This window comes from Microtus oregoni, unplaced genomic scaffold, assembly GCF_018167655.1.
Source record: "Microtus oregoni isolate MIOR12 unplaced genomic scaffold, Mior012 000002F_ref0000024, whole genome shotgun sequence".
NCBI classification, from domain to species: Eukaryota; Metazoa; Chordata; class Mammalia; order Rodentia; family Cricetidae; genus Microtus; species Microtus oregoni.
This window is the reverse complement of record NW_024543061.1, coordinates 33024445-33051740: the sequence shown is the minus strand read 5'-3', so window position 1 is coordinate 33051740 and position 27296 is coordinate 33024445. Positions and strand designations below refer to the sequence as shown.

The 27296-nt window shown below is 48.8% G+C and overlaps 1 protein-coding gene across 1 annotated transcript in view; it reads right to left on the bottom strand.

The window, feature by feature from the left end:
* Nucleotides 1–2993: 2993 nt before the first annotated feature.
* Fgd5 (FYVE, RhoGEF and PH domain containing 5) overlaps nucleotides 2994–27296 on the bottom strand; it is a 102163-nt gene continuing 77860 nt past the window's right edge. The window contains exons 11-21 of the mRNA XM_041644964.1: nucleotides 18466–18537; nucleotides 17439–17507; nucleotides 15256–15339; nucleotides 14161–14240; nucleotides 12055–12154; nucleotides 11624–11761; nucleotides 11080–11209; nucleotides 10004–10137; nucleotides 7576–7704; nucleotides 5417–5571; nucleotides 2994–4575 (exon numbers count right to left, since the gene is read on the bottom strand). Of these exons, the coding sequence (XP_041500898.1) occupies nucleotides 4539–4575; nucleotides 5417–5571; nucleotides 7576–7704; nucleotides 10004–10137; nucleotides 11080–11209; nucleotides 11624–11761; nucleotides 12055–12154; nucleotides 14161–14240; nucleotides 15256–15339; nucleotides 17439–17507; nucleotides 18466–18537 (1128 nt within the window). The 3' untranslated portion in view covers nucleotides 2994–4538. The remainder of the gene's footprint in view (nucleotides 4576–5416; nucleotides 5572–7575; nucleotides 7705–10003; nucleotides 10138–11079; nucleotides 11210–11623; nucleotides 11762–12054; nucleotides 12155–14160; nucleotides 14241–15255; nucleotides 15340–17438; nucleotides 17508–18465; nucleotides 18538–27296) is intronic.

Sequence of the window (27296 nt, the reverse complement as noted above, 5' to 3'; positions counted from 1 at the left end):
CAACTCATCCTGTATCAAACAAGAAGAGATTTTGGCTTTACAACAGCCATAATGGTGGCCGTTGCTAAGGCTGCCAGAATGGCTATGTCTGCTGGATTTACCATTAGTCAGTCAGTTGCTTCTGCTAACACAATGGATACCTTATGGGGCAGGTTGCAAATGCCTTGCCCACTCAAAATGAGGTAAATTCACAAATGAATATTGCAGCTAAATTTGCAATTGGTGCAATTTGCAGTGGTTCAAGACCACTGTAAGGTTACAACTTACAGATACAATTTAAAAAAAAGTTTAATGCTGTTATTCACAGACTCTGGAGTACACAATTTACAAACTGGCTCATGACATTATTCTAGTTAACTATACTAGGGTTCCTCTCACCAGCGCTGAGACCTTACTTAAAGGGCTCCAATTTGGGCATACTCATTAAGGATTGAGCAGGTACAGCCACCTTAAAAGTGCTTATGTGTGCTGGAGCATCATCTTCATGCTTTCACAGTGCCAGAGGCAAGCTCAGGTCAATGTCTCCACTTGGCAAGTACTCTTAGCTATTGCCCGGGAGAATCTTTCAGCACAAATCTGGCCGAACATGGTGATGGGTGACTAGTGAGCTAATGATGGGAAAGGTTTTTGGGGTCCTGCCCCAACCTAAGACAGGAAATGTGTTTCGGGTAATGGGTGTTGCCTGACGTCCAATGCCACCTAAGACAGGCCTAGTCATGTAATTTATATAAAAGGGGGACCTGTAGGGCCCACTGATCTACCTCACCTCCTGGGGTACCATAGAGAGTAACACAGGTGTTACACCATACCAATAGTAGCACCCTGTTGACTAAACCTTAAACATGTGACCCTTTAGGGGATATTCATCCACGTCATCCCTGGGTCTGTGCTACTCTTAGTGGTCCTTCCTCAATGACCAGTCCAAGAGCCAGTAGACTATGAGAGCACCGGGAGCTTGATGAGGCTGCTGAGAGCATGCTGGCTCCAAGAAGCTTCGCTGGCCTTCCTTGGTGGCTATAGACAAGAATGTCTGTAGTCCCTGGTGCAGTGGCAGGCAGTCTCTGGGGAACCACCTCTGACACTGGATAAGTCAGAAAACCCCAAAGGACTTGCTTCTGGTCCTTTTGGGACTTGCTAGTTTCCCACCTGCTTAAGCCAATATGAGACCTGCGTTGAGAGCAGACACCTCAGTGTGGACACAGCTGTCCCTTCCTGGCAGTGAGAATTCAAAAGCCATAGGATGCAGACTGAATCAGTTAACAGTGTGGCGACAACCAGCCCATTGCTGGCCTTGTTTTTCTTCAGAAAGCAACTTGGGTTGCAAGCTCAGCCATCATCCACCATCCACCATCAGCCTCCGTGGCCTCAGTCTGCACTAGGGTGTCTCTGCTTACTGACATTTACATGACCAGATCAGTAAGAAGCTGGATAAAGAAAGGATACAGAGTAACCAACTATGCTGCTGGTCCCCACACCTTCCTTGTGGCCATGCTCAGAGATGGGCCAGCATCACCCTCCTCCTGGGCCTTCCCTAGACCATGCCAGGCAGAGTTTGTCTCTGGAGGTTTATCACCACCAGAAAAACTCAGTTTATTTCTGACATGCCAGAATTCTTGTTAGGATCAGAATGCATCCCGGCCAGCACTGCCATTTCTGGACAGTGCTTTAGTGACAGGCATAGAATCCTTCTCACTTCTTCAGATCATCAGAGCCTACAGCAACTGCAATATGTAGGAATCCATGAAGCCACTGCCCTCCTTCATCCCACCCCCAAGCAAGGCCACCTGCTTTGAGAAAAGCCTCTGCGAAGCAGGCAAGGTCATGCTTGAAAGGTTCTTTAAGGTTTTGAAGATGGAGGGAGAGGGAGCTGATGACCGGGACACCAGTCTCATTGCCACCTACTATCCTGACCCCGCCCTGAGGTAGAGGAAGGTCTTCCTGTGATTGTCCTCATCATAGCTGAGCAGGACTGTGGATGGGCTGTTAATGTTCAGCGTGTACCCATCCCCAGCTTGCGAGACACTGCAGAGATCTTTCTGTGACGGAAGAGACCAGCAGGCTCCCAGCTTTCCTGGCGGGTGTCCAGGGTCTGGGTCCTTTATTCCTGGGTGAGAGCTGCTGCCGGGATATGCAATGCAGGGCTGCTCTGCTCTTGCAGGAGCTTCAGGGAGATTGTGTGGCACCATAGTTGTTTCTGCAGCATTTGGACCCAGGGGACAGGCATGCCCTCAGACCTGGTGAGGTGGCTTCATCCCTAGCGATTCTGGGAAGACTCAGTGGACAGACAGGCAACCTGGATGTGTGAACTAGGCTGGACAAAGAGAAGGACACAAGGGCCACTGAGAATGGTCAGGAAGATATTAGCCTGAAACCAGAACACAGAGAACTGCGGAAAGATGAGGCAACAAAGATCCAACCAGGCAGGGCCTGGCCCAGTTCCCTAGGAGCTGGGGACTGTCTTGGTGACCCTGTCTGCTATGTTTTATGGATAATCCAGGCATTATGATCAATCAATCAATCAGCCAATCAATCAATAAATAGAATAAAATAAAGATCCTCAAATGACTTTCATATTTAGAATTGGAAAGTGACCCTTGGCAATGGTACAAGGCAGGTCAGGATATTCCCACTGCTTGGACAACAGCAGCCCGAGTGCCCCCGTGAACCCTCAAGAAGGCAGCAGCAGCCGGGCAGTGGTGGCGCACGCCTTTAATACCAGCACTTGAGAGGCAGAGTCAGGCGGATCTCTGTGAGTTTGAGGCCAGCCTGGTCTACAAGTGCTAGTTCCAGGTCAGGCTCCAAAACTACAGAGAAACCCTGTCTCGAAAGACAAAACAAAACAAACAAAAGAAGGCAGCAGCAGCACTGGGTCACACATGCTGTGCTGTTTCTGTGCGCACACGGGTACTCTCGGGATGTATGATGCACCAATTAGACCCTTGGGAAGTTACTATCAAAGTGGAACACTAGTACCACAGCAAAAGTGACCGGAAACTTACACACTTTTATTTCTAGAATTTTCTATTTAATATTTTCAGTCCAGACTTGACCTCTGGCAATTGAAATCACAGAAAATGAAACCATAGCAAAGGGGACTGCTATCCTCGAGTCCTGCTCCACTCCGTCAGCCCAGTCACATGTGAGTGACTCTGGGAAGGATCCTGGGTGATGACACTCAGCAGTTAGCAGGAACACCTGCAGGTCCATCCGACCTGAATTATTAATTATACGCTGACTGCAAAACATTTAAAAAGAACTGCAAACTAGAAAAAGAAATCCCTGAACATATTTAATGTAAATAAGTCCTTGAGATGGTACGTTTTACAAAAATCCTCTTTGTAGGGAGAAGGTAATAAGAGATTTCAGGAAATGATGACAGTTACTTTTTTTTTTTTCCAACTGCGGTGAGAACGAGGAGGAATCCTGTCCCTCCTCAATACATTGTGTACAATCCATCCAGCGGAAAGAGCTGACCAGCAGGAGGTGGCTCCGCCTCAGGTGCCCAGAGGGAGGTGCCCAGAGGGAGGTGCCCAGAGGGAGGTGGTGCACTTTGAGTGTGCAAAGCATCTTCCAGCTGCAAGGTGGTTCAGCCTAGGTGTGCAATGTGTTTTCCAGCCACACAGTGCTTCTGCTGTGGTCAAGCCATCTATCCGCCCAGACCACTTTCTGATGACCGCCCACTTCTCTCTTTCTTCTTTACCTCTCTCAAACAGTAAACTGTCATGGGTGATATAGCTCAAGGATATGTGTTCCCATGAGGACAATTCCCATCAACAGCATGGTCCGTGTGCACAGCGTATACACAGGAAGGCACACACACAGAAGTTAAAGCCGATGTAGATCCATCTTAGAGGGTTCTGTGCTGCTGAAGCGGCAGCCCTGGGGTGGTGCTGAAGATTCTGGGAGGAAGGGAACCACTCTCTGGCTGAGTTTGCAGCAGTAGAGGTGGCAGGACCTTAGGAAGGGAAGATGGTCCCCTCCCTCCTTAAGCCTGGCAAACCACCGAAAGGCTGTAGGAGTCAACTTTCCACAGCAAGCGAGTCCCCAGACCTTCCTGCGGCCAACTCCTGTCCATCTCTCAGAAGACACAGTAGGCTCAGCAGGGTGGTGAAGTGTTTCCATGAGCAGCTGTTCCTTTCTGGCTGGTTCCCACATCACCTGAGGCACCGTATGGACATTGCAGAAAGTCAAAAGTGGTCCTATTCGCCAGGAGTAAAACCAGGAAAAGCCAGTTTCTACTAAAAAGCCCATGTTGCTAAATGTCCTTTTCTCTTCATTTCCATGTCTTCAAGGTACTAAATTTTAACTCACTTTTAGATAAGGGTACAGTTTGTGATGGGGGCTGGGAAACATGGAGGCAGAAAAAAAGAGGTCCATAAATATCCCTTAGGGTTCTACCTGGGAGGGGAAAGGTCAAGCCCCACGCAGAACCCATTCGTGCATCCAGATGAGCTGAGACCAGGAGCAGCCTCTGGAAGGGTTCACACGTTAATGTAAGAGTTTTTTTTTTTTTTGTGAGTCCATGTGCCTGGTGACTGCTATAACACACTGGCATCTTCCATGGCCTCCATCCACCTATAAAACAGAAGACAGCATTGAATATCTTTGTGACTGGACTAGATTCTTGCTAGCCTGAAGCCAAGAAATGTGCTGCGTTTGTATATAGTTCCCAAACATGTTTCCTGTATTTAGAACACAGCTGGGATAGTATGAAAGTTGATTGAATCAATGCCCACATAAAGGAATCATGAGAGTTTCTGGCTGTTCTGGAACTCACTCTGTATATCAGGCTGGCCTTGACCTCACAGAGATCCACCTGCCTCTGCCTCACTGAGTGCTGCGCCGCCACCACCCAGCTACAGTGCATTCTTTTATGTTGCATTTGTTTAACTCTGTGAAGCTGTGTGTTACTTTGCCTGCCTAAAACGCCTGATTGGTCTAATAAAGAGTTGGATGACCAATAGCAAGGCAGGGGAAAGAATAGGCGGGGCTGGCAGGCAGAGCAAATAAACAGAAGAAGAAAAAGAGAGAAAGGAAGAGAGATCAAGGATTGAGAAAAGAGGGGCCAGCCACCCAGCCGGTCACAGAGTAAGAGTGAAACAAAGATTACAGAAGTAAGTAAAGGAAAAAGCCCAGAGGCGAAAGGTAGATGGGATAATTAGTTAAGCAAAGCTGGCTAGAAAAAAAGCCAAGCCAAGGCCAGGCGTTTATAAGAAAGAATAAAACTCCATGTGTGATTTATTTGGTGCCTCCCAAAGAGTCAAATGAGTAAAACAACCAGCAACATCTCACGACCCAGAACACACAGGCCTGCAGTTGTGCTAGGACCCCCAGGGGCCTGAACAGGACAGTGCAGGGTGACGCTGCATTCTCCGTAAGACAGACACAGGGACAGAAGACTAGCTGTTGCTGGTACCTCTGAGCAGAACTGCTGTCCTCTGCTTTGAAGCTATAAAACAGGGTTTTCTTGTGGTATAGGTGAAAGACTGGTCCAGCTTCATTGCTGCCGGCCTCCTTTTCCGGAGCAATAGTGAAACCCAGCAGAGGGATGCTCTCCATGGCCACTTTGTCCTGCAGGGGACAAAGAAGGAACATCTGATGTTAAAACCACACCCATAACCCTGCATCCCCCTAGGCTCAGGGAACATCACAAACGGATGGAGAGAGAAAGAATGAAAGAGCTGAAAGATGGGGAAGACACTGTGGAACTCTCATGGACGTGACTCCGGCCATTGTATCATGAACTCCCTGCAGCTATGGTCCCTGCACAAGGTCAAGCCAACAAGGTCAGACAGCATCCAACAGGCAGCACTAACTGGATTCAATGTGTCATTTACACACACACACACACACACACACACACACTCACAAAAGGGTGAAAGTGGGAGGGGCATATTTAGGGGTTTGGGGGAGTGGATAAGATCAAGGTACATTGTATACAAATGTGAAATTGTCAAATAATAAATAAAAGGCTTTAAAAAGCCACACTGTATCAGCCCCTAACATTGATCCCTGCCTCCAGTGGAAGAGCATCTCTAAATCACCCTTGCTTCCCGCCAGGACCAGTCCCAGAAAGGACAGGGACTTAAGTTCTGACAGCCAACTAGGGCTAGATGTGTGCAGTGCCATTATCTTTTAAATTCTCTACCATAAGCAGAGAATGCCCAATGTCACACAGCTAGCATAGGAGGAAGATCCAGGATTTGAACTCACAGCCTTCTAGTATTCTTCCTATGGACTGGAGTAGTCAAGGATTTTGTATCCCAGAGTTTGTTCTGGCAACACATTCTGTACGCATTTCATGAAGTCTTTGTTTAAGGTGTCTCAGCAACCCCCTCCACTCATTGTCTATACCTGTTAGAATACCCCTAGCCTGACAGATTACAAAATACCCTGCTACTGTCCTGGCTTGCTTCCTCCCTTCCCCCCTTGAGACAAAGCCTTACACGGGACTCATGGTAATTCCCCTGCTTCATCTTCTGAGTACTAGGAGCCATTGGCATGCAACACCATGCTCGGCTCAGTGACATGTCTTCTTAGGATGTGGCTGTTTTGAGCTGTGTTTCAACTTTCAGACTGGAAAGATGAGCCCCTGTTCCTGACGCAGAAAGTCCCACTGTAGACAAATGAACCAAGGTTCCCCTCTTATCTGCCTGCTCTGCTGATCTGGTGTGTGAGGAAGAGACACATAGGGACCACCACAGCTGCAGGTCTGTCAAGAGACATGTCCTCCACCAACGGTCAGGACACATTTAAGTCTTGATTGTAACGTGGATTTGGCTTATGGAAACCCCAAGGTGGTAGGACCTGGAGACGGAAACCACCTTATTGTCCAGCCCATTCAGCCTCTGAAGGACTAGCCAGCAAGATTACACCACCACAGCCCACATCTGTCTACCCTGGATGAGGCTGGGCCTAAGGGCTCTCTTGTTTGTTTGTATTTTATTTTTGAGAGAGAAGCTCATATTGCCCAGGCTGGCTTTGAATTCACTATGCAGCTGAGGATGACCATGAACTTCTGTTCCTCCTGCCTCTGTGCTAGAATTATAGGCTTGCACCACTGCACCTAGGCTATGTAGTGGTTAGTGGTGGGTACCGAATCCCAGGCTTCCTACATGCTGAGTAAGCATTCCAATAACCGAGCTGCAGCCCAGCCCTTGCTTGTATTTTAGACACTAAAACCAATATGTCCTATAAAAGTAACAATGTGCTTTTATTTAGAAGCCTCACTGGAGCCCATGGTTATTTTAGTAAAAGCAACAGATAGGCACAAAGGGAACAGTTTTCTCTGAGCTGCCGTATGTTGTCCCAAGCAACCGAGATAGAGAACAGAGGCAAGTTTTCTCTTATGACCTTGTCCTGGCTGCTGAGCCTGTGACATTTAAGTGCTCTGTGAGTGCTCACAGCCACATTCTAACCCAAAGACTTGAAAACCACCAGCAGAGGTCCCAGGAGTATCCAGAACTCATGCCTGCAGATGCACGGAGACCTTAGCTGGTTGGTTCTCCACCCCCTGTTGCCACACTCATACTTAACACAGGCCTCCCGGAGATAACAGCTGCAGAAAGGATGTACCTCACTGGCCAGGTAGGTGTAGAGCACTTTGCCCTTGATGACTAGCCAGAGCTTCTTCCAGCGTCGCTTGCCACTCTTACAGCGGCTCAAGTAGCCGCTGATGGCCGAACCTTCTCCGGACGCGGCCACCTGGTGGGGAGAAAAAGCAGGTAAACAGACAAAATGGCCAGGAGGGGGCCAGGGCGGACCCTCCGCAGGGGAGTTTGAAAGCTGCTCGCTGCTCCGATTGCTGGTCTCTTGTGGTCAGCAAAGCTACTTTGGGGGCCTAGGAAGCAGGTGTGAAAGCCTAAAGCTGCCTCCAGGTGGGCTGCCCCTACTGGGATGCTACTCCCTCCCAGGACACATTAGAAGGACTTCACACTTAAGAAGGAATATGGGGTGGGGGAGTCCCTTGCCTGGAAGAGTAGATGCAATCCTACGGTGTCATACTGCTGGCCGTATTTAGGTGACATCCCATTGCAAGGCTCTGGCTGTGGCTAACACTGAATGGGGCTCCGGTACACTGTGTATGTATGAGGCTCTGGGTTCCATCACCAGCACCAGAAAGCAAAGAAAACAAAAGAAACCTCCAGTTTGGTTTGGAGGGCTGCAATCCAAAGTTCCATCAGGCTCCAGCACTAACTATGCCTATCACCAGGCAATTTACTGACCTCCTGCGGGCCTCCATTTTCTCACTAGTAAAAAGCAGGAGGCATCATGACAGGTACCATGCCTGATTTACACTGAGTGAGTTGGAAAGCAACACGGCCAAGTTTAGGGATAATTTCCTCTGATTTTCTCATTTTCCAGACAGGGGAACTGAGGCCCAGAGGGATTTCCTAATGTTCAGTCCTCCTCAGCTTAAAGGAGGATGACACTCAGTTCTTTCAGGGCGAAATTAAACCAGGCTTCCTTTTCAGCCCAAGCTGGTTGTAGGTTCTAGGCTCTAACCTGAATGTTGCTACTTTGTAACTTATTTTGCTACTATTATGAATCATAATATAACTATTTGATATGCAGAATATCTTATATGCTAATTTCTGCCTGGGCTCTCACCCCACCTGCCCTGATGAAGCCCCTCCACGGATCCGATGGCATAGATCCGATGAAGCACCTCCAAAGATCCTTTGGAGTATCCCCCCAGATCCGATTCTGTAGCCTCCTGAGAGCTAGATACTTGGGTTTTCAGAGTTTTCCTCTGGGAAGCAATACTGCAGAGGCAGAGTCCCTGTAATGGGAGGGGGTAATGGGAGTGGAGCTGTGGGTGCCCCTCTCCTGGGGCTGGCAGAAGTGAGCACATTTCTATGCTATGAAGGAGCCATAAGGATTTTGGTCATGGCTGGAGAGGTAGAAAAACTCACTTTTTTTTTTTTTGGTTTTTTGAGACAGGGTTTCTCTGTAGCTTTGGAGCCTGTCCTAGAACTAGCTCTTATAGACCAGGCTGGCCTCAAACTCACAGGGATCTGCCTGCCTCTGCCTCCCGAGTGCTGGGGTTAAAGGTGTGCGCCACCACTGCCCGGTGAAAAACTCGCTTCTATATTGTATATTGTTTTGTCTATTTTACAGATTTTTTTCTTACCATGTATATATTAACTTCAAGATTTTTGGGACATGATCAGAACTTTACACACTATCAACAGGCAGGTTCTTTACCACTAAGCTATATCTTAGCCATATTTCCAAGGTCTTTAGTTTGCAAATGGCAAAAGTTAATGGCTAAAACAGCACTCATTCACAGACAGTCACTCCCTAACTCAGTGGTTCTCAACTTGTGGTCGTGACTCCTTTGGGGGAGTCGCATATCAGATATTCTGCATATCAGATATTTATATTACGATTCATAATAGTAGCAAAATTACAGTTATGAAGTAGCAACAGAATAATTTTATGGTTGGGAGTCGCCATAACATGAGGAACTGTATTAAAGGGGTGCAGCCTTAGGAAGGTTGAGAGCACTGGCCTAACACCTCTTCGCACCCACTGTTGGCTTGATGACGACTATTAATGGGGACTTGAATGCAGCTGGCTATGCCTCTTGGGAAGGCTCTACTACTCACGGGCACTGCTTGGGTTCCTACCTGCAAGATAGACCTGCGTTTAGCCAGTTTTGAGGTTTCTTGCAGAATTTCATAGCCTCCGGGAAGCTCGCAGTCTGAGAACACACAGCTCACACATGCTAACTTGGGACAATTAATCATAACTCCATGGGACAATTAATGATGACGGCTACTCACCAGTGACCTGAGCAGACCCTATGAGCACTAATTCTATGCCAGAGGGCCAGAGAGAAAGAAAGACAAAGAGGGACACAAAGATGCCTCTCAAGCACCGTTTCAGCCCCAGAGGTCTTCCGCAGACAGGATTACTCTTAGGGGTGGCACCAGCTAACCTCAATATCGGAGTCTTTCCTGGGACAGCGACTTGCCGCTGTCTCCCATGTATGCCTTACCTCTGCCAAGGCTGAAGGGACTTTTTTCTGCTTCTTGAAAGTTGAAGGACTAATGCTGTGGAAGACGGAGGAGAAGGTGCTGCCCGAGGAGAAGCGGGAGGAGGACAGTGGGAAGCTCATGCTGACCGGACGCTCTGTAGAGGTAAGAAACCAGGGGAAGTGTCTCTGGAATGCTGGCTCAGGTGCCTTCAAGGCTCATGGCGGGAAGGGGTTAGGAGTGGGAGTCAATGGGACCAGAATGGCTAGCATGTGCCTTCCTGCTGATGCTGTAGCTAGGCTTTGGGGGATGGGAGCCACTTTTCTAGGATACTGGACAGCTGTCCTGGGTCCACTAACAGGACTATGCTTCCCCTGACGACTTTAGTGTGGCCACAGGAAGGTTTAAACTGCACCCACTGTCCCTCCTGCCTGATAATTCTGGGCACAGTTTGTTACTTAATTATCAAGTCTCAAGGGTTAATTCAGCTTCTAAGGCTCTCTGTCCTTTCCTGACCCCGGAGACCCTCCCAGCAGCCTCACAATCCTGCCAAAAGATCCCAAAGACAGCACACCCATGGACTGTTCCTGGGAGTCCCCCAGGAGCTGGGGGAGATGGTTCAGCAGTTAAGAGCACACACTGCTCTTGCAGCGGACCTGAGTTTGGTTCTCAGTACCCACTCAGGTGGCTCACAGATGCTTGTAACTCCAGATCCAGGGGATCTGACACCTTCTTCTGGCCTCTTTGGGACCCTGCATTCATGCACACATATTCATACACAGACACACATCATTAAAAATAAGTCTTTTTTAAAAAAAAAGTTCCAGAGAACATAGGCCAATGGAATACCCTGAAAGGGTCATTCATGGTAGACAGTCACAGCAGCCCTGTCTTCTCTGTGGCTTCACAGGGCCACAGCAGCTATCAGGTTCCCATGGAGCCCCGGTCTCGAGCCTTAGTCTCTCCAGTGGCGCCTTAATGCAGAACCTTTTCTCCCTTCTTCAGGAGAAAGCAGGTTCAAGCAGGATACCCTAGAGATTCTGAGAACTTGGGGAGAAGTCATCAGGCCTGGAAGACGTCAAGGGCCTTGTAGAGTTACCTCTCATGGGCCCGGGGACAGGCCCATTCCTCAGCTTCAGCTCCCGGAAGCAGCCGTCACAGACCTTGGCCATCCGGTTCTTGAGGCACTTCAGTGGGTACTTGTTTCGAGAACAGTTCCGGCACACAATCTGAGGCCATGTTAGGATCACACATGCAAGCTGTGGGTCACCCTCTCAGCCATGTGCTGTCAGCTAGTTAACCCACCCCTCACCTCCTCCTGGGAGTCCCAGGTTCCCAGCTGCTCTGCACCATGTGGACCCTTGCTCTTCCAGGCCGGGCTACAGAGTGTCTCTGAGCAAGTGCCCTTACCCACGAAGTAACACCCTCTCCTCCAACAACCATAATGGTGAGCCCTGGGGCTCTTAACATGGCGTGGTGGTAACAGAAGGGGCCTGGGACTGGCCGTGGATCTCAGTGACAAGGACAGGAACAAGCTCTACTCAGGGTGACCTTGAACTCATCTTCTTCAGGCTCCCCAGGCCCCGTGGTCAGGGATATGCCCTCCCCTTCCTGAGCACACCCTCGCCCAGTCTGCCACTTACCTTGCCACAGGCGTGGCAGTGGTGGCGCCTCACGGTGAGCGAGAAGTCACATCCACAGTTCATGCACATCATGGCATGCGTGACAGGTACCAGGGTGGGGAGCCTCTCCCCGAGGCTGATCCCCAGCCTCTCCCGGATCTGTGGCAACCAGCAACCACAGTCAGGAGAGAGTCAGGTGGACAGCTGAGAAGGCGAGGACCCTTTCCCCCTTAATTCTGAGTAAAGTCTCCCACATCCCTTGGTCTGCTCTCCAAACTGCAGGGTATGGTCCTGGGTTGAACTGTGGTGCCATACTCTGTCTGACTGGAGCATGGTAGAGGGGATAGGATGGGGCATTGCCAGGGCCCCTATGACAGGACACACTTGTCCCCCTGCTGTAAGTAGCCTACAGCAGGATCCACCTAAGGGACCCTGGGGAGGCCTTCACTCACCTCCACACTGTGGTGGAAGGCAGCCAGAGCCTGGGTCTTGTAGTCCTCCGGGAGGGCTCTGCTCAGACAGTAGTGCCATTCGTCCCTCTCCGCGCAGGAGCTGTAGGCACAGGCTGGGTGAACCACAGTGCCTGGCAGCCTTTTTGTTACTGTGAGTTCTTGCTTAGCAGCCTCTGGTCTGAGTCTTGCCCAATGTCCCAGTCCCTCTCTACCTAGAGAGCCAAGGGCAGCCCAGGAGGAAGCTGGGTGGAAATTCTAAGTGCCCACTAGGTGTCGCTCTCACCCCACACAGGATCTTTCCATAGTCCAGAAAAGCCCAGGCAGTGAGAGGGGACCACTTTGGTCTGTTGTTCAGAGGGCAAACGGGTATGATAGATAGTCAGGGTCACACTGCTTAAAGGGGACGGATAGCTGTCCTCCAGTGTGTGGGGTCTGGGCTATCAGGAAAGCAGACCTGACAATGGCAGCTGGTGTTCCAGGCTACAAGCTAGACAGACAGCAGTACCTCAGTCAGGAGTGGACACCATTGTGGTCTGTCACCCCCTGTCATGGCTGGGCCCCCAGAAACTATACCCTGAGCCCTGAATCCCTGATTGTATCAAGGAGAGAAGAGAGGTGATGGAGCAACTCCAGGAGACTCTTCCAGGAAGTCTTTCCTCCCTGTTGTGGGACATCCTTTGTCCCTTCTATCCTGCAGGATTACAACAAGAAGGTACCACCCACAAACATGGGGCTCTCACCAGAGCCCAAGTAGACTGGTGTCTTGGCCTTTCATTTCCCAACTCCTGGACTGAGGGAAGCAGATTTTGTTTTCCCAACAGCTAGTTCATGGTGTTTTAATTACAGCCTCCTCCCACTTCCTGAGACCCTCCCCTAAAGACAGAACGGCCAGTGATGGGTGGTCACTCATCACTTCCCTCTTGCCCTATTGAGAGGAAAGTGCCAAAGCTGACAGCACAGCCCACTGAGTACACGGCACATCTAAGTTACCTGAGAATCTCACACTGAGCCCAGTCGTCTATAGCATTTTTTTGCTGAGCTACTTTCATGGGGCATACAGTCCTCTCGGCATAGGAACCAGCATTTATGTTTGGTTTTATGTGGCTGAGGACAACACCAGAACTTTGAGTCTCTCGGGGAGGTGCTTTACCTTCGAGCTAAGTCCCAACCCCCCGGGAATTTTTTCTTTGGTTATTATTTTCTATTTCAGCTCCCCCCCCCGTGTGTGTGTGTGTGTGTGTGTGTGTGTGTGTGTATGAAAGCATAGATGAGTGTACACATGTGTACATGAGTGTGGATGTCAGAGCTCAACTTCATGCATCTCAATCATTTTTTCACCCTTATCTTTATTTTTAAAAAGATTTATTTTTATGGTGTTTTGCCTGCATGTATCCATTCACATGCAGTACCCATGGTGGCCAGAAGAGGGAATTGTAACTAGTGTTACAGGCCTTTGTGAACTGCCATAGGACTTCTGGGAACTGAACCCAGGTCCTCCAGAGGGGTAGCAAGTGCTCTTTAACTTCTGAACCATCTCTATAGCCTCTCTATTTTTTGAGGCAGGGTCTCCCACTAAAGCTGGAGCCTGTTTATTCTAATACGCTGGCTTGCCTGTGAGAGTCTCCTCGCTCTGCCTGCCCAGTGCAAGGGTTCCTAGCATACACCACCACTCCTGGCTTTTCACATGGGTTCTGGTGATCAAACCCAGGCCCTCACTTTTGTATGACAATCACTTTACCTATTGCCTTACCTACTGCCCTATCTCGGCTGGCCCTGGTTTTGGCTTTTTGAGGCAGGATCTTTATCTTCTCTCCTCAGCCTTCTGAATGTGATTTGAGAAAAGGTCTTGCTATATTACTCAGGCAGACTTTGAACTTGTGATACTCCTGCCTCAGTGCTAGGCATTTTCTCTTTCTTTCCTTTTTTTTTTCTTGGCATTTTTCTAGAAGTTATATTCCACAGAGGTCCACAACACATAGCACTCAAGAAACACTGAAAACCAGGAGAGAAAGAGCCCTTTCCAAGAGGACACCAGGCTAGAAATGATACCATCCCCTGCCTCTGCTCCCCTCAGTGCTCCCACCCCGATGCCCCCATTTCCCATACCTTGCAGACAGTGTCAGGCAGGTCTCAGGAGTTTCGATCTTCAGAGCGTAGGGCACTTTATCCATCACGGGACGGCTGACCTGCCAGGAAAACCAACAACATCGACTTCAGGGTGTGTGTGTGGGGGGGGGGCAGGCAGGGGTTAACACAGACAGCTTTGTCCATTACTAGTAGGTAACAGGGTTCTGATTGACATGTGTGCTTCCATTACCTGCTGCTCTGCTGTCTCTCCTCAGCATGCCCTTCTCAGTCACCAGCCTCAGATGGCATCAAAGTTAACTTTCCAAAATGTTCTTTGTCTGTCCCCAGAATTAGCCCAAAGCACCCACACATCCTCATGTTTGAAACCAAGATAAACCATGCTAGTCCATACATTACACATACAACAGCTGAGAGGTGTCCAGTGGTAGATGAATAGAAAACACACACACACACACACACACACACACACACACGAGCCTGAGCACGTGAGGGAGCAAATGTGCGTGCCCAGAAAAGGAAGAAGAACTGGACCAAGCTGCCACATGGAAATCTTGACCACAAAGCTAAGTGAAGCCAGTCACTCCAAGAAGACAAATTCTACCTATATGAGGTCACTCAAATCAGTCAAATTCATAGCAACAGAACAAACGCTGGGTATCAGGGGCTGGGAGCAGGGATGGGACTCAGTGTTCAATGGACTGTTTGGGAAGACAGGAAGGTTCTAGAGCTGGGTGGAGCTGCTGGCTCAGCACTGGTTCATGTCACTGAGCTCTGTCCTTACAATGGCGCAGAGGGTTGTGTGGCATGTATATCTTACCACATTTAATGATATAACCCAAAACTTTTTGCTCCCACCAAGTGGTTCCTGCATTACTGTCCTCCTCGTAGGGCCACCCTTCCCTATGCACCATCCACTCCGAGAGTATATCATTGGTCCATTGTATCTGGGCAACCCTGTGCTTAATGTTGCAGTTCCCACCAAATACTGTATCCTTGGGCCTTGGTCCTCAGTGGAGAGGAGCAAGGTTGGCTCCATCTCACCAGCATCTCCTTGTGATGACTTTCCCACCACCGCAGGCCCTCGTCCCAGGGTACCCAGTGTTAGATATCTACCTTCATGCTGGCCACTGGCAGCGAGCTCTTCAGACGGTACTTCCCATCCTTCTGGGGATGTGTGTAGAGAAGTGTGTCGTTCATCTGCACAGAAGGAACCAAATCACACCGGTCCTAGCCCTGAAGGCTGCAGCAAGCTCTATACATAGCAGGTCCCTGGGCTCTGGGGTGCAGGTACCTAGCAATCCTCAGTGACACCCCACCAAGGAGTAAAACCATCCTGTGAAACCATCACCATAGTTCTACTCCTGTGGGGAACACCCAGAAGAACTTGGCACGTTTGCCAATGCTCTGGTACCCAGTGTTAGAACAGCTTTATGTATAACAGCCCTAAAAGTGGAACAAAACAAATGTCTTAGACAGCTGATGGATAAAGAACTTGTGGTTCAGTCAAGCTGTGGAATATCGTATAGCAACCCAAAGGAGTAGGCTGCCAGACTCTCTAGCCACAAGGCCAAATCACAGGCATGCTGGGGTGGGAGGAGTCAGACATGTGAGCGCATGCCCGATGCCTTCATGTGAAGGTTCAACCCAAAGTGGCAGCAATCAGGCTAGTGTGAGGAGTGTGAGGAGGACTGACTGCCGGTATTAGTGGAGCTTTCTGGAACTGTTGTAAATGTTCTCAACCCTGATCCAAGTATTACTTGTACAATGGCATACACTAGTCAACAAACACCAACATGTAACTTAAGACTGGCACATATAACTCTATACACAAAATTGTTAAGAAAGGAAGTAGGGGCTGGTAAAGTGGCCCATGCCTTTAACACCAGCACTCAGGAGACAGAGGCAGGTGAATCTCTGAATTGGAAGCCAGCCTGGTCTATATGGCAAGTTCCAAACCAGCCAGGGCGACATAGTGAGACCATGCCTTAAAAAAAAAGAAAGTAGGGGCCACTGAGATGGCTCAGTTTAATCCTGGGAACCCACATGGTAGGAGGAGAAAAGGGACCACCTTCCTTGCTTCGGGGTCTAATTCAGGCAGCCCGTTCAGGAAATGTGTACAAGGCCCTTGGCGCAACCCCCAGGCAATCCTTGAGCACAGCTGCTGTGGCTTCCGTTCTTCACTTCAATGCCTGACTGACTCTCTGCCACTGATTCTTAGCTTCCTCTAAGACCCTCGCTACTCCATCCCATGATTCTCGGTCGTCAGTCTGTGCGTTTCCCTCCTCTTACATCCCGAGGGCTGAGAGCAAGGCTGCGAGTGATCTTTGTGCTTGTGTCCTGGCACCGAGGTGTTGCCTGGTGAATCCTGGAACCACAGAGCTCTAAGCTGCCCTCCGTCATGCTACCTACAACTCTAGCAGTGTGGGAGGCAGCTGACGGCACAGGAACTGCAGGGAGTGGCACGGGAGTGAGGAAACAGAGATACCCAGCAGTCAGCAGGCCAATAGTTTGCCTCTTGGGGGTTCCCTAACAGCCTCTGTGTTGAAGGCGTGGTCCACAGGGTGGCACTGGTGGGAGGAATGGAACCTTTAGGGGTGGGGCCTAGTGAGAGGAAGTTAGGTCACTGGGGCATGACCTTGAGAAGACTGTTGGAACCCAGCCCCTTCCCCTTCCTATCTTACTTCCTAGCCATGAGGTAAGCAATGACTCTGCCTTGTTGTGCCTCTTGGGGCCATCCCCTCAAGGGCTGGTACCTCCACAACTGGGAGGTTGGGAGGTAGATGCTGCCTTTCCTCTTTAAAGCCTGACTGTCTCCGACACTTGTTCTAGGGGCAGTCACACAGAAAGTGCAGTGTCATGGGTGGGTGGGGGGGCAAAGAGCTACTTGCAGTATGGGAGCCTGAGGCTGGCATTCCCACCCCACAGGTCTTGGATACTCCCTGATGTTCAAAGTGTGGCCGTGTGTCCTCAGACATGTCAGGTATGCCCACCTGCACAGAGTGGTGGATCAGACTACTCTCTGGGCCACCAACTAGACAAGTTGGCCTCCTCAGCCCTCTGCAGTCTCACACACCCCAGAAAGTGCCGTAAGGAAGCCCTGGATTGAGCTGTTTCGTGGAGGCACGTGAGCTATTCATTTCAGCAGCAGCAGCAGCACCGCCAACCATTCAAATAACATATAAGCAATGGTTTTTGTTTTGTTTTTAGGGCTCAGTTATACATCCTGAAGACTGTCCTAGCTCCTCCGGTGGCCCTAGAAAGCCAACAGCGGGGCGTGGCTTATAGCCTGTGCTTACCAGAAACAGGTGCCGGGGGTGTCGGCTCTTGCCTCTCACTCTCATCAGCGTTCCTTCCTTCAGGAACTCCTGGAGGGGGAGAAGCCAACCTCAGAAGGCGAGAAAGTCTGGGCAGGTTCTGTGTAGGAAGCCGTCACCATAGCTGCCCCAGTACCCACGAACAGCTCACAGAGACTCTGGGCTCAGGAACCCAAGCTGGGCAGCCCGGCCTTCTAGAACATCCTCGTGCAGGACCAAGTCAACGCTGCTCTGGCCACCAAGCATGTGTCCCAGCTATGACTCTCTCTCTAAATGGCACCACAAAGGGTCCATTCGGAACATGGCCTTTGAAGGTTTGCTGAACATCTGGACTGTGAATAGTGACTCCAGCCCCATCCTTCCGAAGGATACAGAGACGTAGGAAGGACTTCGGGGCACAGGGCCTCAGTCAGAACTGCATATGAGATTTCACAGAATCCTAGACTAGGAACATCCTGCCCATGTGGCTCAGTCCCTCTTTCCAACTGGCAATGATCACACTTCAAGCTATTTTCTGAGCGGGGTTGTGTGTTTTCCATCTGGAAGCTAAAAAGTAAATCAATCAATCTCTCTCCCACCCCTCCCCTTCTGGGCAGAGAACCCAGGACCCTGCCTATACTAACCATGCGCTCCACTCCCAAGCGTCACCCATCCCTGTTTTGTTAAGAAGGCTATTTTTACGCTCTTTCTCGGGGCTTGCCTTTGAGAGCTGCTCTGATCTCTGCTTTCCTGGCAATTTGGAACTAGAAACACTGGTACAGTTTTTTCCCTCACTGGAGAGAGCTACCCCAGGGCAGTTATGGTGAGCAGAACTGACTGGCACTGTTTCTTTAACTGCCCCGGGAGAGCATCGTGCAAGGAGGGGTGCAGACAAGCTCCAGGGTGGTGCACCATGTCCCCCACCCCTCCTAAACAGCACCTGCAGCCAGGCCCGTCTGGGGCCAGCCCAGCTGAACAATGGGCTTATCAGAGTCGAGCTGGCCCTCGTCCTTGCCCAGACAGCACTCACCCTTCCTGGCTGGAGGAGGTCCCCTTGGCCCCGCACACTGTACTCGATGTGGACCAGCTTCTGCAGGTTTTCCTGTGGGCAGGAACAGGAGATGGTCACCCTTCCACTCCCGTACCCAGTGCTGTGTACCCTCTGCAAGGGGACATTGCTTCCACTACAGAGGAAGAAAGCAGAGCTCAGAAAAGCCCAGCCCAAACCCAAGCTCTGAGATGGCAGGAGGCATGGGGTTCTTGGCCTGGGATTTCCCAGTGATGAAAGACAAAGGGACTGCTGCACCTTTGGCCACATCAGGGGGAGAGGAGGCTGGCAGAGGGAAGTAACGAGAATGAAGGGCCAGTGGGAGATGGTTTTGTGGGCAAAGGAACTTGCTGCCAGGCCTGACGAACCTGCGTTCTCTCAGAACCCACTTGGTGGAAAAAGAGAGCTGAGACCACAAGTTGTTTGTTCTCTGACCTTCAAATGCATGAACGCGATAAATGTAAAGAGATTATTTTTCAAAGAGGAAGGCATCTGAAATGTTCTTGAGTTTGTGAAGGTCAAGTGTGGGCTGGTAGTTCAATTCAGGGTAATGGAGATGTGGACACTGTGGACAGGAACCGACCTGCAAGCTCTTGCAGCTGTTAGGCACTGAGGGCGCATGGAGGACAAAGTCCTGTGAGATGCCAGTGAGCAGGCCGCAAACAAAGTTTCAGCACTCCAGAGGCCAGAAGCCCACCAGCCCCTTAGGCAAAGACCATGTATTCTGAGTAGAGGGCTCTGGACTGTGCCCTGATACCACACAGAAGCTGACTACCCCAGAAGATGGGCAAAGACCTGCCCAAGCCCAGCCTCAGGCTCAGGGTAGAATGGGGCTGCCACAGAGCACGAGGCCACCAGACATGCCCTTCCCCAGAGAAGGCACACATGGGGAGAAGGCCTTTCTGCCTGCAGATATTTCTGAAAACCAGGAATGGAGCTGAATGTGAGGCAGCTCAGTTCTTAGAGCCCTGTAGATGCACAAGACCTGGAGGGAGATGAGGGCTGACAAGGACGGAGGTCAGATGAGTATCCAGCCCCATCATCATCTATGACTGGCCTGGATCAACTGGTCACGCTCCCCACATCCCACCACACACAGCACAATCAAAACAAGATGTAAATGCTGTTCTCCACAGTCTCCACAGAACTTATGTTCACAGCGTCTGGTATTCAACCAAAAGTCACAAGAACACTTCGGCTGCAGGGCATAAAGAAACCAAGTTGGAGCTGACCTGAGCTCTTCCTTCCAGATGGCTAGCTTCCATAGGGCTGTGCAGGTTGCTGGGCAAGAAAAGCTATCAATAGTATCACTCATTGACAAACTCTGCATGCTACAAACCATCCTGCTAGGCAAGATGTGCCCACTGGTACAATAGTGGCGTGAAGGCTGTGGGAGCAACCAGCCACTTTGGGATTGGATTCCCACAGAAGGGAAGTCACGTCTGTCACTGAAACCTTAGTCAAAAGCCCATGGCTAGGGAGGTGATAGGCCGTAGGAGAAAAACAATACTGTTGCCTTGATAAATGGACATGTTGTCAAAGTACATTCTAAATATCTGTTTATACATATAGATTATTCCTGCCCTCCATCTTGGTCAGAGAAGCTTCTCTCTGCAGTGTTCCAGACTCCTAACTGTCAAAGTGCTGAGTATAAATGGTGATTAAGTGTTCAGCCATAGGTGGGACATCTACATCAATACCCAACTCCTAAGGCTCAGAGAAGGACAGGATGATGGGGAGGAGTACCGTGAAATGCCATCTTCTAGACATGACATGGCCATTGTATTCACAGCAGCTAGGGTAACCTGCCTAAGGCCTGCTGAATATCAAGTCAACAAGGTTAGTCACCATTGCAGCAGGTAGAACTAATTGGATTCGGTGAGTTACAATAATAAGAGAAGAACACTAAGGGAGATATATACTGGGGATGCTTGGGAAGATTAGAAGGGGTCTTGGGGTAGATATAATCAAAATACATTTTTATGTGCATGAAATTATCAAATAGCAAATAAAAAAATATGCTACTTTTTGTTTTAATCATGAGAACAGAAATCCAAAACCAAATTGGGTTGGGGGGATGGGCTGGAAAGGTGTCTCAGAAGAGAACACTGGCTGCTCTTCCAGAGGACCTGGGCTCAATTCCCAGCACCCACATGCCAGCTCACAACCACCTGTAACTCTAGCTCCAGGGGATCCAGTGTCCTCTGCTGGTCTCCAGAGGCTCCAAGTACACATGCTGCACACAGACTTACCCATTTTGGTGGCGAAACACCCATTACATATAATAATAATAACAATAATAATAATAAAATTTAAAAAATACCAAACTGGGGAGACAAATGCAATTTATTTATTTTTTTCAGAGAGAAAGCAGTGTACACATTCTAGGTGACAGGCATCAGAGCTCTGGGCCAAGAACCAAAGCAACTGTTACGCTTTGGGCCTGGTGCGAAGGTAGATGGCACAGATGGGCATATGGAGAACTTAAGTATGGCAGCTGGCTGCACAGAGGAGTTTGGGGAAACTGAAACAAAGCACACAACCCACAGTACCAGACATGAAGACTCTTCCCAGGCTTAGCTGTGAACTGAACAGATCTGAGGAAAGGAAGAGCCAGAGAGCATGAAGATAGATCACTAGAACATAGGGTGAAGAAAGAGGGGTTGGGGAGATAGCTCAGTAGTTAATGGGCTTGCCTTGAATGCAAGGGCGAAGATCTGAGTTCAATCTCCCATACCCATGGAAAAACCTGGATGTGGCATCTATAATCCCATCGCCAGGGAAGTGGATATTGATCAGCCAGTCTAGAGTTCTAGGGTCAGTGAAAAATTGCCTTAAAAAATAAGGTAGGAGCTGGGCGGTGGTGGCGCACGCCTTTAATCCCAGCACTCGGGAGGCAGAGGCAGTCAGATCTCTGTGAGTTCGAGGCCAGCCTGGTCTACAAGAGCTAGTTCCGGGACGGGCACCAAAGCTACAGAGAAACCCTGTCTCGAAAACCAAAAAAGAACAAAATAAGGTAGGTTACCGAGGTGTGGAGGCACATGCCTTCTTTCTTCTTCCTTCCTTCCTTCCTTCCTTCCTTCCTTCCTCTCTCTCTCCCTTCCTTTCTCTCTCTCTCTCTCTCTCTCTTTCTTTCTGTCTTCCTTCCTTCCTTCCTTCCTTCCTTCCTTCCTTCCTTCCTTTTTTTTTGGTTTTTCGAGACAGGGTTTCTCTGAAGCTCCGAAGCCTGTCCTGGAACTAGCTGTTGTAGACCAGGCTGGCCTCAAACTCACAGAAATCCACCTGCCTCTGTCCCCGAGTGCTGGGATTAAAAGCATGCACAACCACCGCCCAGCTAAGGCACATGTCTTTAGGCAGAGGCAGATGGATCTTTCTGAGTTCTAGGCTACCCTTGTCTGCATAGTAAGTTTCAGGACAGCCAGAGCTACATAGATAGAACCTGCCTGGAAAAAAAAAATGGTGGAGGCCCATTCCGCAAAACAAAACCCATACCTGGCCCCATCATTGGAGCCAAAAGTCCATGGCTAAACAGGTCATGGGTCCCAGTCGAGAACCTACCATTGTCATTCTGCTAAATGAGCATCATATTAAATGGATATCTAATGATTTATTGTTATACCCATAGATTAGTGCATCTCTCAGCCGTCACCTGAGAAGCTGCTTTTAGCAATAAACACCCACAACTGATCAGGATGTAGAGAACGAGAGACGGCAGAATGCTCAGCCCTAAGTGGGACACCTGTATCACACTCCTGCCTTGCAAGGCTCAGGGATCAAAGCAGAAGAAGGGGCAAGAAGACTGTAAAAGCCAGAGGCGGTGGACGACTATGAGAAAACTGTGTTTTCCAGACTCAAGAGGGCAGCTGCACAGATGAACTCACAGCAGCTGTGACAGCATGCACTTGCAAAGACCCAAGCCAGCACGGAGAGAGGGAAGGTGGGCATGAAGTCCAACTGAGGAGCTACTGGCAGTTGATAGTTGCTGGTGGAGGGAAAGTCAGTGTTCTTTAAGGATATAATCCCCAGTATGTCCACCATGTTCCAGTGGAAAGCCACATGCTCAAGAGTCTATGTATGGGCAGCATTAACTGGACCTAATGGTGTGTGTGGGGGGGAGTGAGAGGGGAGCGAGAGCACCTGCATGAGAGAGGGAGGGAGGGAGAAAGAGAGAGAACACAAATTAGAGTGCGGGGAGGGGAGGAGGTTGGCTCTGGGGGAAGGGGTTGAATATGATCAAAATACATTGTATGAAATCCTCAAACACTAATTAAAAAAGAAAAGAAGACAGTGGAGAGGAGTTGAGGAAGATACCAATATTGACGTCCACGTGCGTGTACACATTTGTGAACATCTATACTTGCACAAAAACCGAGGAAAAGGAAAGTGTGTGTGTGTGCACGCACGCAAGCTCGCGTGAGAGAGACGGAGAAAGTGAGTGAATGGGGGGTGAGAATAGAGCATCCAAGAGACTTTTTAAACAAAAAAAAGAAAAGAAGAAGAAGAGGAAGAGGAAGAGGAAGAGGAGGAGGAGGAGGAAGAAGAAGAAGAAGAAGAAGAAGAAGAAGAAGAAGAAGAAGAAGAAGAAGGACCAACAAAGGTCAGATTCATCGGGATGAGCTACCATAGCCAGATAGCAGAAAAGAAGTCACAGGCATTCAAAAGGGAAGGACATACAACACAGAGAGCAAATATCAACACCCTAACAACAGTTTTAGTGGACTGTGAGTCAGAAGACAATGGTGTGTCCTCTTCAAATTACTGAGAGGAAAAATTTGACCAAGTCTGCTTTTAATACACAGGAAAAACATTTTTCAGAAGTGGAGATAAACTTCACAATTAACTACGTGGGAGATGGATGGTGGGGAGCAGGTTCTCTCTCTCATGGAGTGAGGGCTTTGATAAGTAAGGCGAGGGCCTAGAACCATCCAGGTGGTAATGATTTGAGTAGACAGGCAGATTAGGTGTGGGAATATCCACCATGTGACCACACAGAGGTCAGTAGAGAAAATCCACCTACATGTCTACATAAAGGTCAGTAGAGAATACCCACCATGTGTCCACACAAAGGTCAGTAGAGAAAATCCACTTACATGTCTACATAAAGGTCAGTAGAGAATCCCACCATGTGTCTACACAAGGTCAGTAGAGAATACCCACCATGTGTCTACACAAGGTCAGTAGAGAATACCTACCATGTGTCTACACATAGGTCAGTAGAGAATACCGACCATGTGTCTACACATAGGTCAGTAGAGAATACCCACCATGTGTCTACACATAGGTCAGTAGAGAATACCCACCATGTGTCTACACATAGGTCAGTAGAGAATACCCACCATGTGTCTACACATAGGTCAGTAGAGAAATCCTCCATATGTCTACAATAGGTCAGTAGAGAGTACCCACCATGTGTCTACACATAGGTCAGTAGAGAATACCCACCATGTGTCTACACATAGGTCGGTAGAGAAATCCTCCATATGTCTACAATAGGTCAGTAGAGAGTACCCACCACATGTCTACACATAGGCCAGTAGAGAGTACCCACCACGTGTCTACACATAGGTCAGTAGAGAGTACCCACCACGTGTCTACACGTAGGTCAGTAGAGAATACCCACCACATGTCTACACGTAGGTCAGTAGAGAGTACCCACCACGTGTCTACACATAGGTCAGTAGAGAATACCCACCACGTGTCTACATGTAGGTCAGTAGAGAGTACCCACCACGTGTCTACACATAGGTCAGTAGAGAATACCCACCACGTGTCTACACGTAGGTCAGTAGACACATGTGTTTTTCTTCACTCTGCCAACCAGGAGCACCTCACAGAAATGAGAGCTGCAGCACAGTAGCTTGTTTCTAGGCAACCGCTCTACCCCTGAGCTCTCTCTTCCAGGGAAACTTGGAGAGATGGTCTATTCTTGGAGAGAATTCTTGGAGGGAGAATGAACGAACCAATAACAAACCACCTAAACACTCAAAGGGGGAAGCACAGATCAGCTGAAAGAGCAATCTGGAACAATTCTTGCCAAAGGAATTCTTTTATTCCTAACATTTTGGGTTTAAAAATTGTTTTAATTTGACTCTTCTCTATTTTGAGAAATAAATAAATCAATGTGGGCTAAAATAAATATCCACAAATTGGTAGTGACATAAATGATTGGTCTGTTTTGTGTATGAGGATGGCCTGCACCCATCATTGAGAGGGAAGAGACACAGCTACAAGTAAGATTCTGGAACATTTAGGAGGCCATCAGCTTAAAGGAAGAGGGAAAGTCTCTCTGTACTACTCCAGGGTGGACTAGGCACAGTGACTTTCCTTAGAGACTGCAGAAAAGTCAGGGAACACATGATCTCAGTCAGGGGACCAGGGTCACGACATACCATTACAAGACAGAAATCTGGTCTCTGTTATAATGAAGAAAACCTCAGATTCCAACAGTGAGTGTCCTGCAGTATACTTGACCATGATCCCTCAAGTCCTCCATAGTCATCCAGGTCAGGGACCATCTGAGAAACTGGCTCCAATGGGAGCCTCCAAAGATGTAATGTTCAAAGTCCAACAAGACAAAATGCCAGCCTACAGAATGGGAAAAGACCTTCGCCAACCTCATACATCAGAAAGAGGGCTGATCTCCAAAATATACAAAGAACTCAAGAAATTGGTCATCAAAAGAACAAATAATACAATAAAAATGGGGTACAGACCTAAACAGAGAACTCTCAACAGATGAGTCTAAAATGGCTGAAAGACAATTAAGGAAATGCTCAGCATTCTTTGCCATCAGAGAAATGCAAATCAAAAACAATTCTGAGATTCTATTTTACATCTGTAAGAATGGCCAATATAAAAAACACTGATGACAACTTATGCTGGAGAGGGTGTGGGGAAAAGGGAACACTCCTGCATTGCTGGTGGGAGTGCAAGCTGGTACAGCACCTTTGGATGTCAGTGTAGCAATTTCTCAGAAAATTAGGAAACAACCTACCTCAAGACCCAGCAATACCACTTTTGGGTATATACCCAAAGGATGCCCAATCATACCACAAGGACATGTGCTCAACTATGTTATAGCAGCATTATTTGTCATAGCCAGAACCCAGAAAGAACATAAATGTCCCTTGACCTAAGAATGGATAAGGAAAATGTGGTACATTTACACAATTACACATTTACACAATTACACAGCAGAAAAAAAATGACATCTTGAAATTTGAGGGCAAATGGATGGATCTAGAAAGTATCATATTGAGTAAGGTAACCCAGACTCAGAAAGACAAATATAACACGTATTCACTCATATGTGGCTTTTAGACATAAAGCAAAGAAAAACTAGCCAACAGTTCACAATCCCAGAGAACGTAGACAACAAAGAGGACCCTAAAAGAGACATACATGGATCTAATCTACATGGAAGTAGAAAGAGATAAAATCTCCTGAGTAGATTGGGATTTTGGGGACCATGGGAGAGGGTAGAAGGGGAGGGAAGAGGAAGGGACGGGAGCAGAGAAAAATATATACCTCAATAAAAACAATAAAAAAGATGTAATGACCAAAGTGATGAATCCTGGAACAGGACATCGGGCCTGTGAGAATTATAGGTAATAATGCCATTTCCAATGGGCTCTTATCACAGCCAGGGCTTCACGTTAATAGAAGACATTAACCACAGGGAAACGATAGAACCCATGGGAACTCTTGGTATTATCTTCTTTAAAAAATTGTACTAAAAGTAAAATATGTTCAGAAAGTAGCATGATGGACTCCTGGGGTTGGGTGAGGGGTGATGTGCAAGGAGACAGAGTTTCAGCTGGAAAGATGATGACATTCTGGAGATAGGCTTTATGACAAACGCAGTTTAAAGATAGGCTAAGGGCTGGAAGAAGTGGTACACGCTTCCAATCCTAGCACATGGGAGGCAGAGGCAGGCAGATCTCTGTCTCAGAACAAAACACAACAGCAGCAGCAATAGCAACAACTGGCTAAGGCTAAGCGTGGACTTCCGCAAAGACAATATATACGTGGCTGATAGGCGTATGTAAAAGGGTCCAATGTCACCCACTCACCACTGGGAAACACAAACCAGACCCGTGAGACACCACTCCCCTCATAAGAAAGAGCAGTAATAAAGAAGAGGGGAAAGACTCGAGTGCTGGTGAGGGTGTGGAGAGCAGAGACCCCTGTGTGCGTGTGGCGGGGGTGCCAGTGAATTCAGCCTTACGGCAATTAGTATGCAGTTTCCTCCAACCACTGAAACTGATGTATGATTCAGCAATCCTACTAGATACATCTTAAGAAACCAGAACCTATATGTCACAAGCAAATAGACCAGCAAGCAAAGGAAGGGGTGAGGTGGTCTCACCTGAAACAGCGTGCCTGTGCCTCCCACCACAGAATCCACCTCATCCTGAGTCAGGTGTAGCTGCCCCATCCCTCTTATGGGTGCCCTGCATGGAACCTCACCTCTCCCTGGGCAGGGGAGGAGACACATTCATGTCAGCTTAGAGGCAGGACTTCCTGAAGCAGGATGTGGAGAATGCCACCAGCTTCTACAGCAGCAGGGTCCTGCCCCCAAAGCACCTCTATCTTTCTGTTGCACTGAGGGCACCTCACAGCATTCACAAGATGCCCAGGTGACAAGGAACAAGGTATGACATCCTCACCGTAGGAGGTAAGAGGACCAGGTGGCTGTGACAGTTGTGATCCTTCTGGAAGCAGCTCCGGAAACTGACCTGTGTTTTTGAGCCTGTTGCCTTCAGCTTTCCCCTCAGCTGCCCAACCTAGCCAGGTCTAGCTTCTGTTCCCAG